Genomic DNA, 12,384 nt, shown 5'->3' on the forward strand with positions numbered 1-12,384 from the left:
AAGTTCAGATGGAGGTTCTGAATATGATAAAATTTTCAAAATATATTATTTTAAACAGAATATTTTGAAAGAGGTGGGTGAATTCATATATTCCATTTGGTAAAGAATGCAAGATACAATTAGTTAAACTTTTATTTCACCTCAGATGGACACCAAAAGAAGTGCTGCCCCATGTTATTATCAGGTATTTGTTGATGCTAGTATGATATACAAGAGGAACAAATATTAATAATTTCTATCCTTAATACTACGTGAAAATCAATCAAAAAAGACTTCAGTCACTATCTTTTGAATATCTTTTTCAGTAGAAACTTTATACACAATGAGTCCTCTTGTAACAACATAATCTCAGAGAAGCACAGGAGGTAAAGAACCATTCTTTAATAGCAATTTGTTGATTACACAAGTACTATACTAGTTTATGTTTATGCAGTTTGTAAGCAAAATTAATGGAGTACCTTGTATTATTTATTCCCAGGTGTTTGTTCCCAACTATTGTGGTCACTCTGCATGGGTTGGACCCAGAAAAGTCATACACACTTATGGTGGATATGGAGTCAAGCAGTGATCAACGCTATACCTACATTCAAGAACGAGGCTGGTGTCCATCTGCTCCAGCCCGACAACAGGTGAAATAATAACACTTGGGACTCCTTTAAACGGTCGAATATAAAGCAACAACCAGGTTATCAAAATAAACAGATTTCTTCGTTGCAGGTTAATCATGAGATGTCATCCATAAAACATCAATTTTAAAGAATGTGATACATTTCTCCTACCTATGTTCTGGATACTGCAGCATAAAATAGGAGCTTATCACTAAAATTGGCTAAAAGTGTTTTCACTGACTAGGTAGTATCAGATTACCTAAAAATACCGATGTCCTTCAAAAAGAAACTTAGAGTCCGAAGTGAGGAGAAATTTTCTGGTTGAAGGGCCAAAGTTGTTTATAGTTACATGTCACAAATTTATAGGGATCCAGTCTACCAGATAATTGCTTGACTGCCTGAAGGAATTAAAGAGAAATATTTCTCAGAAGTTTTCCAAAATTAGATCCAAGTTATTTCCCTGATTTTTGAACCTGTAAATGGATTCAATCATGTGCATATCAGAATGGGCAGCTTGTAGGGTCTACTGACTCCATTTCATCTGTTGCATCCAACCTAACTTACATATCCAACAATAGCATGATTAATATGAAGCAGGAGTGGAGTAGAAATGACACTATTAGGTAGGATTTGGAAGTGGGTGCCAGCAGTAGCATGATGAAATGAAGGTTGGGAGTAGCTGAGGTCACATAAAGCATTACAAGAAAATAAAGACCTAACTAATATGATTAAAAATTCATGAGTTACCTGTTAGCAAATAAGAGTTAAGTAAATGACTTGTTTATGAGCTGAAATAACATGTCACAATTACTTTACCCACTGAATTAAAACAGAGGGTTAGTGCCAAATCAGGAGGCAAACCAAAAAAAAAGACTGAACCACCATGCATGATTTACTCAGGCAAACTGGTTGAATTACCCTTTCCTATCTTGTGCTCTTATACTTCTGAAATACTTCCGTTTCTTCCCTTTTAAACTTTACAGCAATCAAGCGGTGTATATATCCACTCAGATACACCAGCCCTTGGAGCTGAGCTGAACGAGAAACCTGTATCTTTCAAAATGCTCAAAATCTGCACAGTAAATGGGATTGGAAAGAAAGGCATGGTGAGTCTATTGGCAAATAACATCCAAAACAATAGTTGCTTGAGGCATTTATACTTGCTTGGATCTTTTACTCTCCTCAGTCATGATAGTGGTGATTCTTTTTGAGGGACATTTCTATAGCAGCTATTAGTTGCACCCAAGCATTTATTCCCTCGTGTCCAAGTTATAACAGTGACTGCTAAGTGGATGTTAGTCACTGAAGGGAGAGCAGCCAAGTCCAAGCCTGTCTCAACTTGATCTCCATCTAGGTGCACTTTGCAAGGACTCAATTGATTGTGATTTAAGATTAGAATTTAGAATTATTGGTAGGATTTTCACTGTCCAAGGAGCAGGAGAAACGATGTTTCGGGAATGAGCCCTTCTTCAGAAATGAGGAAAGTGTGTCCAGCAGGCTAAGATAAAAGGTAGGGAAGAGGGATTTGGGGGAGGGGCGTCGGAAGTGCGATAGGTGGAAGGAGGTCAAGGTGAGGGTGACAGGCCGGAGTGGGGATGGGGGCAGAGAGGTCAGGAAGAAGATTGCAGGTTAGGAAGGTAGTGCTGAGTTCGAGGGATTTGACTGAGACAAGGTGGGGGGAGGGGAAATGAGGAAACTGGAGAAATCTGAGTTCATTTCAGCCCCTCCCCCAAATCCCTCCTCCCCACCTTTTATCTTAGCCTGCTGGACACACTTTCCTCATTCCTGAGGAAGGGCTCATGCCTGAAACGTCGACTCTCCTGCTCCTTCGATGCTGCCTGACCTGCTGCGCTTTTCCAGCAACATATTTTCAGCTCTGATCTCTAGCATCTACAGTTCTCACTTTCTCCTTGAGGATTTTACTGTTGCCAACTGAGATCAGCTAATTCAGCATTCTAAATCAGCACAAAGCAGCAACGTAATTGGAAACTCCTCTTACCTGTGTTGCTCAGTGTAACAGGAACTTTGCTTTGTAATTGAGACATCAAAAGAGCATATTGTTAGATCTCAAGTATTATCTACAGGTTTGGAAGTTTGTGTTTTACTATTTTAGCCCCATTATCAAGCAACCATTTATAAAAAGAGATTAGACTTCATGCAGGATAAATTAAAGTTTATAGTAACCATGGAATAAGAATCATGGCGGTGAATCATAGACTGATATAGCACAGAAGAAATCCATTCAGCCCATGGTGTCTGTGTTGGCTCTTTGAAAGGCTTTCCAATTAGTCCTGCATCCCTGTTCTTCTCTCAGACATATGTCTTTCTTTACCTTCAAATATTTATAGATTTACCTTTTTGAAAGAATAATTGAATTTGCTTCCACCTCTCTTTCAAGTAGCCCACTTTAGATCATTATAACACAGTACATAAATGTTTTTTTAGTCTCATATTACTTGTACTTTGCCAATATTTTAGAAAGATATGTTAAGATACTGGATTAGTACAACATAATAAGATTCCAACTTTTTAGTTTAGCTTTATTTTCAAGGGGTACTATCTTCATTGACAAGCATTGTTATTCAGCTGGGGTGAAGATTTACGTATTGTTTTAATAACAATGTTAGGCTGCAAATATAATGACTTTATTTTTAAACATGCTTTTTATTCTTACATCATAGATAATAAAATAAAAATGTTGCAGAAAGTATTTAAAATTTAAGAGATGTCCACAATATATGTATCCATCTATAAATATTGCTTTGGCATCAAAGCAATTTTATTTTTAAAAGAAAAAATCTGTTTTTACAATAGGACTGATTGGAGACCTTAGAAACATGACATTTGCATTACTCAATGACAGTGCAGTCTAGCCAGTGAGATCTTAACAGGCATTTAAGCGAACATTTAATTATTTAAGTAGGTTCACATTTGCAGAGGTGACAATGGAGGACATTAATTGTTTTAAGTGTTTATTATGTGTGTGCAGACTACAAAATAAACACTTAAATAAAAAAATTAGGCTTATGTATAAAAGTGTTTCAGTCCTTTTACTTTTTGAAGAGTGAACAAGTTGTAGTCTTCAGATGAGGATTGAACCAGGCATGCAGATTTAATGCAGATCCATTTAAAAATAAATCATTTTTGATCTTATTTTTGTTTTTGCCGATATAAATTCAATGTCCAAATTTCTAATATAAACTCTCTTCGGAAACAAAATGACCCTGATCTCTACTTTTAAAAGATGCACTTGCTGGTTTTAGGAGCACCTGTGATACCAGCTCTGAAAAGATTAAAATAAAATGCTGACTGGAAGCCAGAGAGAAAATAAATGAGGTTCTAAGTGCTTGAAATGTCCTTGGACATGGAAGGATGGCAGAATCACCAATAAAACATATCTGTAAAAAATGTGAGAAAGACATAAACCTGGTAACTAGTTAGCCATGTATTATTAAAGGGTAAGGTTTTTAAGGCCATAATATAGGATAAATATATAAATATCATAACATAAAGCTTTTGTTTAAGCTATCTAGTCAGACTATTTTGGTTCAATTCCAGTACCGACATCTATCCAACAATGTGGAAAATTGCCTAAGTTTGTTCTGTGCTCAAGAAAGAAACCTAACCTAGCTAACTACGAAACCTATCAATCTCCACCATTTAAGAACCAGGGTAGCAAATGTATGGGAATTCCATCATCGCCAAGCTATATTTAATGCTGACTTAAAAGTTAGTCATCTTTCCTTCATTCAAAATTCTAGAAATCTCCTGAACAGTAAAAATTCAATAGGAAGCAGAACTGTTAAAGCAGTTAAAACATTCTCCTTCCTGCTTCCTTTATTCTCCTTCTAGGTTCCCTTTGCTGATACGTAGATATGATAGCCTTAACAAGATAAAATGCTCAGCACAATTCTATATGGACCATATTTACCTAATAGCATTGAGAGCGCACAACACTATAACAGTTCAAGTAGGAGACCCAAAATAACACTCTCTTGGCAAGGAGAAATGGGCAATAAATGCAATCCTCTCAATTGGTAAATTCAAAATAGACATTCTGTAACTTCAAATAGTTTTTACAGTTGACAGATTTCTTTAGACCTTAGTTGATAAGTTCACTGTCCAGTTGGGAACCAAGCTATGCAGACATGTTAAGCCACTATTTTAACCCCAAATATCTGCTGAGCTGACTGGACTCTGTTAGGCGGCACTCAGGGTCCTTCAATTGGTCTCAAAATCATTGGGTATGAAAAAGGAAAAGCCTGGATTCATGTGAAATAGTTCCACAGAGGCTAGTATTCCATCACCAAGTCACCCTTCATTCGAACTTGGCAAGTCCTTGATCCAGCTCCTTCAAAGTGCACAGGATGTCTGAGACCTCTCTTCTCTGTCAGCCAGGGTTTCCTAATTGGACCAGTTTAACAGCTACAGTCAGGGAACTCATTCTATGAGGTCCATCTGGCTGACTTCATTACAAACACTACACACTGATTATTATCAACAGACAAATGCTGATAAGTATGCATGTATATATGTTTAATGAGGCCATGATCAGGCTCAGCTGTGAGACCTCTGGAAGCTAAATAGCACAAGCACACAACATATTGTCCAACAAATTAGTGAAAATTTTTAATTAAAAAACAGAAGAGTTTTTGATGGTCTATGAGATCCTTCAAGATAGAGAGAAGGAACTTGAAATGGAGGTAGGAAAATTATGATATGATGTTGTTAATACATTAATAAGATTAATAGGCTATTTCAATATAAACATTATTCTACAAAAGGAACTCTAAATATTTGAAATATAAAATTCCTTGTTGCACATGCCCAATAACTATTTCTTCTGAATTTGATACCATTTCACAACTGCATTGTTTTAAAAGTATGCAGCAAGAAAAGTCTCAAATTAAATCTGCAGACTGAATTACTAAGAGAAAAAAACTTTTAAAAAGCTGATCATTCAAACTTATAATGCTCAGTTTAAAAATCTTTCAAGCCTTTTCAATTTTATTGTCAAAATATACCACCCTTTTTTTGTATATTGGATTGCCCTAGTGATAGCATAGGTCAAATCTTCTTGAAACTCCTTTCCTCTATGACATCAGCAAAGAACAGTTAATGAGAAATTAGATTCTTTGTAGGAAAGTTGAAGGTGCAAAGAGAGGATTTTGAACTTTGTTGAATGATGAGACTTAATGAGGTACCTATTAACTGTCAGAATTCACAGCAAGTGCTTTTAGCAGAGTAATTTGCTTTGAGTGTGCATCTGAAATGAGTCTGTGCTAAAATTGTGAAAATTAATTTCTACACTTGCAGCTTTCATAAAAAGATTAACCAATTTCACAGTTTACAATGTGATCGAAAAGTTTTATTTTTAAAATGAAAGGCAAAAAGATTGCATTTTTGAAACATTGAAGCTTTCAGATCAAAGTTTAGAACATTTGTTTCTAACCCAACTAGCAGGTGGAGCCTTTCAAAGTGCCACATGCAGACTGATCTGGAATCCTTACAATTGACAAAGCAGCAGGGAGCCCAGTTTAATGCCGTAAAGTGTCACAGTTATTTTTGTATGTATTGAACCAAAATGGCAGGTGTAACTATTTTCCCTGTGGTTAGCTAATGGAGTTCTTTTGTAACGAGAAGATTGCTGACAAACCAGCCAGTAATTACCCTGACAGTCAGAGCTACTCCTCACTTGTGATGTTGACCGCTATTTTACTGCTGTTCAAATGCTGATAATCCCATCTTTTACTTGTCGAGTTACATTTTTTTGTAGTACCATTACAGACACAATTAATGTAAATTGAAAAGAGTTGAAAAGATCTTTCTGTTGTAATATTCTGGAGACAGGTTGATATTGTACTACTTTTGTTCTAATTTTGCTGCTCATTAAAGAGAGAATTGACAGTGCACACAGTTTGGGAAATGAACTGTTTTTTCCCATTTTGCCTATTCTACTGTGGTGTCAAATGCAATGTATAGAGCTTCTCCAGTGATTAAATTACTCATAAATATGGTACAGAGGCATTTACGTGAAAGTTCATTCACTGGTCTGTGCTGGATAGGTTGATCTTAGCAAAAATAGAACGGTCAGTGCAGGAAATGGTCTTCAGCGCCCATGAACTAAAGAAAACAGGCCATGAGATCCCAATTGTCTCCTACTAAATGGCCATGTGTACACATTGGATGAAGATAAGTCTTCAAAACACTGATCCATATTTCTCTTAAATTATGTAATGATTTCTGTGTTGACCATTTCCCATGCCAAAACTGATTTGCCTCTCAGCACTAACTTTTCAACCAGAATATATAGTATTTCCTTATTCACAGGAGGCTCTGGTGTAGTAACAATGTCACTGAACTAGTAATCCAAAATCCCAGGCTAATGTTCTGGTGAACATGAGGTTCAAATCCCACCATGGCAAAATCTATATTGAATAAAAAGCTAGCCTGACGGCAAACCATGTAGTGGCTGGGTAGTAAAAGCTGACTGCATCCCATGAGCAAACAAATAAAATCTCCTATTATAATATTTTAAAAAGTCTTAAATTTTCTTAGCCTTCCTTGCAGCAATGAAAATAACATCCATTGCTCAATTCTGTCCTTATTAATGCAGTTTCTCAACTGTCATTTTACTCAAATTACACTAAACATTATCCACACCTTTAAAGTATACTTTTATAATGAGTGCCCTAGAATTGTAAACACTACTATTCCTGTTATCCACCCTGTGCTTTGTACAAACGTATTTATGTCTTTTCAATATTATACAATAAAACCTATAATGCGAGTGACCTTTTTTATGGCTATGTCTGCATATAACTCACCGTTTCATTTCGTTCCTTTGTGTATTCTCCCATGAATTTTGCAATTTCCACATTTATTAACTACTAAAATGATTTTTCTTACCTCCTATCATGATATCAATTACATCATACTTGTATTTCCACTGATCCATCTGCTATCCAGTCTGTATGCCAGTGATTTCAATTTGTGAGATGTTCTCACTGAGTTCTTGCATTTATAAAGTGGAATGTGGATTTTGTCAATTCACCTATAGTTCTGACAGGATGTAGTTTTGTGAGGTAACTGTGAGAAACTGCACTAGCATCATACAAACTCATCTCACCGTTCATCATTTAAAAATAGTGGGATGGTCAATTCAGTGTCGTGGAAATCATAATATCATAGCATGTGTCCAGGGCAGGGAACAGCAAATGTACTTTAGTACTAAGTTCTACAGACATGTATAAATAATTGCAGGAATCGTACACACAGAAAATTGGAAAGTCATTGGCATCACTAATATTTTATTCACTATCCTCACATTAATTCAGCAGCATAATCGTGCCCTAGAATTTCCCAATGAACCCTATATACATGAAGTTTAAGAACTGCTGTCAGGCAGGCAAATTCTGTTGATAATTTCTGCAAGTGGGTTGATTCATCAATATTGTGTTTCTTTAAATAAAATGCTATATATACCTAATTCTTACTCTTTCAATGCATCTCAGATTCCTCTGACTCCAATGCACAAGTACAGGCCCCGAATTCACTTAATTCAGAATGCTGAAGAGCTCAAATCTAAGCTTTGCTCCTGGACATACTGCTTCCCAGAAACAGAGTTTATAGCTGTGGGTCATTACCACAGCAAAAAGGTACGCTTTTGATTTGGGTGTTATGTATTATGTATGACATATTCACTTGTAATCAACTTCACATTATCATTCAAACATTTAAATTGCAAGATTATATCATAAATTTAAATCACTAAAGTAGATTTTGCTACACAACAAGGACAAGGTATCCTGGCTGCCAGTTTCCATAGCAACATCAAATGAAAGAAAACTACTAAAAACACAATAAAATGTTTCATTTATTTCAATTGCGAAGTACACAAGCAATTGTGTATTAAGCTATACACACCATCTGTTGAGTAAGCCGATAGCCTACGTAGTGCAGGAGACAATTGGATTCATTGTTGCTGGGCATGAGTAGTAGGAAATTGAATCAGATTTTGAAGTCCTGGTCCTATCTTATTTAATGTGAAGTATCCCATATTCCCAATTCCTTCGTCTCCGCCGCATCTGCTCCCAGGAGGACCAATTCCAACACCGCACAGCCCAGATGGCCTCCTTCTTCAAGGACCGCAGATTCCCCCCAGACGTGATCGACGATGCCCTCCACCGCATCTCCTCCACTTCCCGCTCCTCCGCCCTTGAGCCCCGCTCCTCCAACCGCCACCAAGACAGAACCCCACTGGTTCTCACCTACCACCCCACCAACCTCCGCATACAACGTATCATCCGCCGCCATTTCCGCCACCTCCAAACGGACCCCACCACCAAGGATATATTTCCCTCCCCTCCCCTATCAGCGTTCCGCAAGGACCACTCCCTTCGTGACTCCCTCGTCATATCCACACCCCCCACCAACCCAACCTCCACCCCCGGCACCTTCCCCTGCAACCGCAGGAAATGTAAAACTTGCGCCCACACCTCCACACTCACTTCCCTCCAAGGCCCCAAGGGATCCTTCCATATCCGCCACAAGTTCACCTGTACCTCCACACACATCATCTATTGCATCCGCTGCACCCGATGTGGCCTCCTCTATATTGGTGAAACAGGCCGCTTACTTGCGGAACGCTTCAGAGAACACCTCCGGGCCGCCCGAACCAACCAACCCAATCACCCCGTGGCTCAACACTTTAACTCTCCCTCCCACTCCACCGAGGACATGCAGGTCCTTGGACTCCTCCACCGGCAGAACACAACAACACGACGGCTGGAGGAGGAGCGCCTCATCTTCCGCCTGGGAACCCTCCAACCACAAGGAATGAATTCAGATTTCTCCAGTTTCCTCATTTCCCCTCCCCCCACCTTGTCTCAGTCGGTTCCCTCAACTCAGCACCGCCCTCCTAACCTGCAATCCTCTTCCTGACCTCTCCGCCCCCACCCCACTCCGGCCTATCACCCTCACCTTGACCTCCTTCCACCTATCCCACCTCCATCGCCCCTCCCCCTAGTCCCTCCTCCCTACCCTTCATCTTAGCCTGCTTGGCTCTCTCTCTCTCTTATTCCTGATGAAGGGCTTATGCTCGAAACGTCGAATTCTCTATTCCTGAGATGCTGCCTGGCCTGCTGTGCTTTGACCAGCAACACATTTGCAGCTGCTATCTCTGCCAAGACATGACATGCAGGGGCAATGCAGGTACCTCCACTGGTTTCAGCTCAGCAGTCACACCAAACTAGGGGCATAGGCTTATTCATACCTTTGGCAATGTTACTATTACACGTCCTGGTTATGATTAGTTAAATCAATGTTGTGCAGGGAGGGGTCACTTCCGCACGTTGAATGGTTCAGTATCATGTGCCATGTTTACTCTCTGTACTAGCTTTTAACTGGATTGCACAACCCATTTTTCCACTAATTTCTTCTTTTCAATGGCATTTGCTCTATTGTTTGGACTAGGATTCAAAAAAAGAGTTCTATACACTAGATTGGTAAGGTAACTTTTTTTAAATTTTTTTTTTAAATAGTCTCTTTGGGAATTTAGAATAATGGGAAAGTTCCTTCTGCAGAATGTGGGAGGCAAGGGTCACCACTAATATTCCTGCTGGCTTCATCTGTGAGAAGCGCACCCAACTCCAGCTCTGGAGCTAGATGCACTTTGGATCACTTGGGAGGCTGAGGGGGTGATTGAGAGGAATTGCAGGGAGGTAGTCACACCTCAGGTACAATAAAAAGCCAGTTGGATGACAGTCAGGGGACAGAAAGGGAACTGGCAGACGTGCAGGGATCCCATGTACCATTCCCCTCAAAAACAAATATACTGTTTTGGATACTGTTGCGGGGGGGGGGGGGGGATCTTATCAGGAATAAGCCATGGGATACAGGTGTTTGTCACAGAGTCTGCCCCTGTTGCTTCCTCTCTCCCCTTCCCTTCTGAACAGAGCATTAGTCATTGAGGACTCCATAGATCAGACAGGAGGTTCTGTGGGAATGAGAGAGACTCTCAGTTGGTGTGTTGCCTCCCAAGTGCCACGACTCATGATATCTCGAATTGTGTTTTCAGGATCCTTGAGGGGAAGGGGAAGCAGCCCTAAGTCATGGTCCACATAGGCACTAACGACATAGGTAGGAAAAGGAATGGGGACTTAAGACAGAAATTCAGGGAGCTAGGGTGGTAGCTTGGAGCTAGAACAAACAAAGTTGTTATCTCTGGTTTGTTGCCTGTGCCATGTGCTAGCAAGACAAGGAATGAGGAGAGAGAGGAGTTGAACATGTGGCTACAAGCATGGTGCAGGAGCAAGGGTTTCAGATACCTGGATAATTGGGGCCCATGCTGGGTTAAAACAGGACGGTCTACACCTGAACCAGAGTGGTATTAATATCCTGGGGGGAAATTTGCTACTGCTCCTCGGGAGGGTTTAAGCTAATTCAGAAGTAGGATGGGAACCTAAATTGTAGTTCCAATGTCCAGAAGGTTGAGAGTAGTGAGATCAGAAATATAGTTTCAAGGTTGCAAGAATCACCAGCAAGCAGGAAGATGGTTTGAAGTGTGTCTACTTCAATGCTAGGAGCATTCAGAATACGGTGGGTGAACTTGCACCATGGGTTAGTACCTGGAACTTCGATGTTGTGGCCATTCCTTAGACATGATAGAGCAGGGACAGGAATGGTTGTTGCAGATTCTGGAATTTGGATGTTTCATTAAGAACAGAGAGATGCTGCGTGGGTTTCCTCCGGGTGCTCCGGTTTCCTCCCACAATCCAAAAATGTGCCGGTTAGGTGAATTGGCGAGGCTAAATTGCCCGTAGTGTAAGGTGAAAGGGTAAAAGTAGGGGAATGGGTCTGGGTGATTTGCGCTTCGGCGGGTCGGTGTGGACTTGTTGGACCAAAGGGCCTGTTTCCACACTTTAAGTAATCTAATCAAAGAGAGGGAGGTTTTCATTGTTAGTCAAGGACAGTTAAACGGTGGCAGAAAGGACATTTGAGGATCGTCTACTGAGGAAGTATGGGCTGACATTAGAAACAGGAAAGGCGAGGTCACCCTGTTTGGAGTTCTCCATAGGCATCTGGATAGTTCCAGAGATGTAGAGGAAAGGATTGCAAAGATTATTCAGGATAGGAGCGAGAGTAAGAGGGTAGTTGTTATGGGGACTTTAACTTTCCAACTATTAATTGGAAATACTACAGTTCGAGTAAGTTAGATAGGTAAGTTTCTAGCCAATGTGAGCAGGAGGGTTTCCTGACACAGTATGCAAATAGGCCAACAAGAAGCGAGGCCACATTGGAATTGGTACTGGGCAATGAACCCGGCCAGCTATTAGATTTGGAGGTAGTTGAGCACTTTGGTGATAATGACCACAATTCAGTTATGTTTACTTTAGCAGTGGAAAGGGATAGCTACATAGAGCTGTGCTGTAAGATATAACTGAGGAAAAGGCAGTTATGATGCGATTCGGCAAAATTAAGGATGGATAGAATGGAGAAGGAAACTGCAGGGGATGGGCACAATTGAAATGTGGAGCTTATTCAGCTTCTGCGTGTCCTTGATAAGTATATACCTGTCAGACAGGGAGGAAGTGGTCGAATGAGGGAGCCAAGGTTTACGAAGGAATTGAATCGCTTGTCAAGAGGAAGAAGAAGGTTTATGTTAGAATGAGATGTGAAGGCTCAGTTAGGGCGCTTGAGAGTTGCAAGCTAGCCAAGAAAGATCTAAACAAAGAACTAAGAAGAGCCAGGAATGGACATTAGAAGTCATTGGAAG

At 40.0% G+C, this 12,384-nt stretch overlaps 1 protein-coding gene across 1 annotated transcript in view; it reads left to right on the plus strand.

Annotated features, from left to right (window-relative positions):
- Positions 1–12,384, plus strand: part of LOC132827061 (T-box transcription factor mls-1-like) — a 51,936-nt gene that overhangs the window by 14,611 nt on the left and 24,941 nt on the right. The window contains exons 2-4 of the mRNA XM_060843495.1: positions 479–629; positions 1,592–1,714; positions 8,123–8,266. Coding sequence (XP_060699478.1) covers positions 479–629; positions 1,592–1,714; positions 8,123–8,266 — 418 coding nt within the window. The remainder of the gene's footprint in view (positions 1–478; positions 630–1,591; positions 1,715–8,122; positions 8,267–12,384) is intronic.

This window comes from Hemiscyllium ocellatum, chromosome 24, assembly GCF_020745735.1.
Source record: "Hemiscyllium ocellatum isolate sHemOce1 chromosome 24, sHemOce1.pat.X.cur, whole genome shotgun sequence".
In the NCBI taxonomy this organism is placed as follows: Eukaryota; Metazoa; Chordata; class Chondrichthyes; order Orectolobiformes; family Hemiscylliidae; genus Hemiscyllium; species Hemiscyllium ocellatum.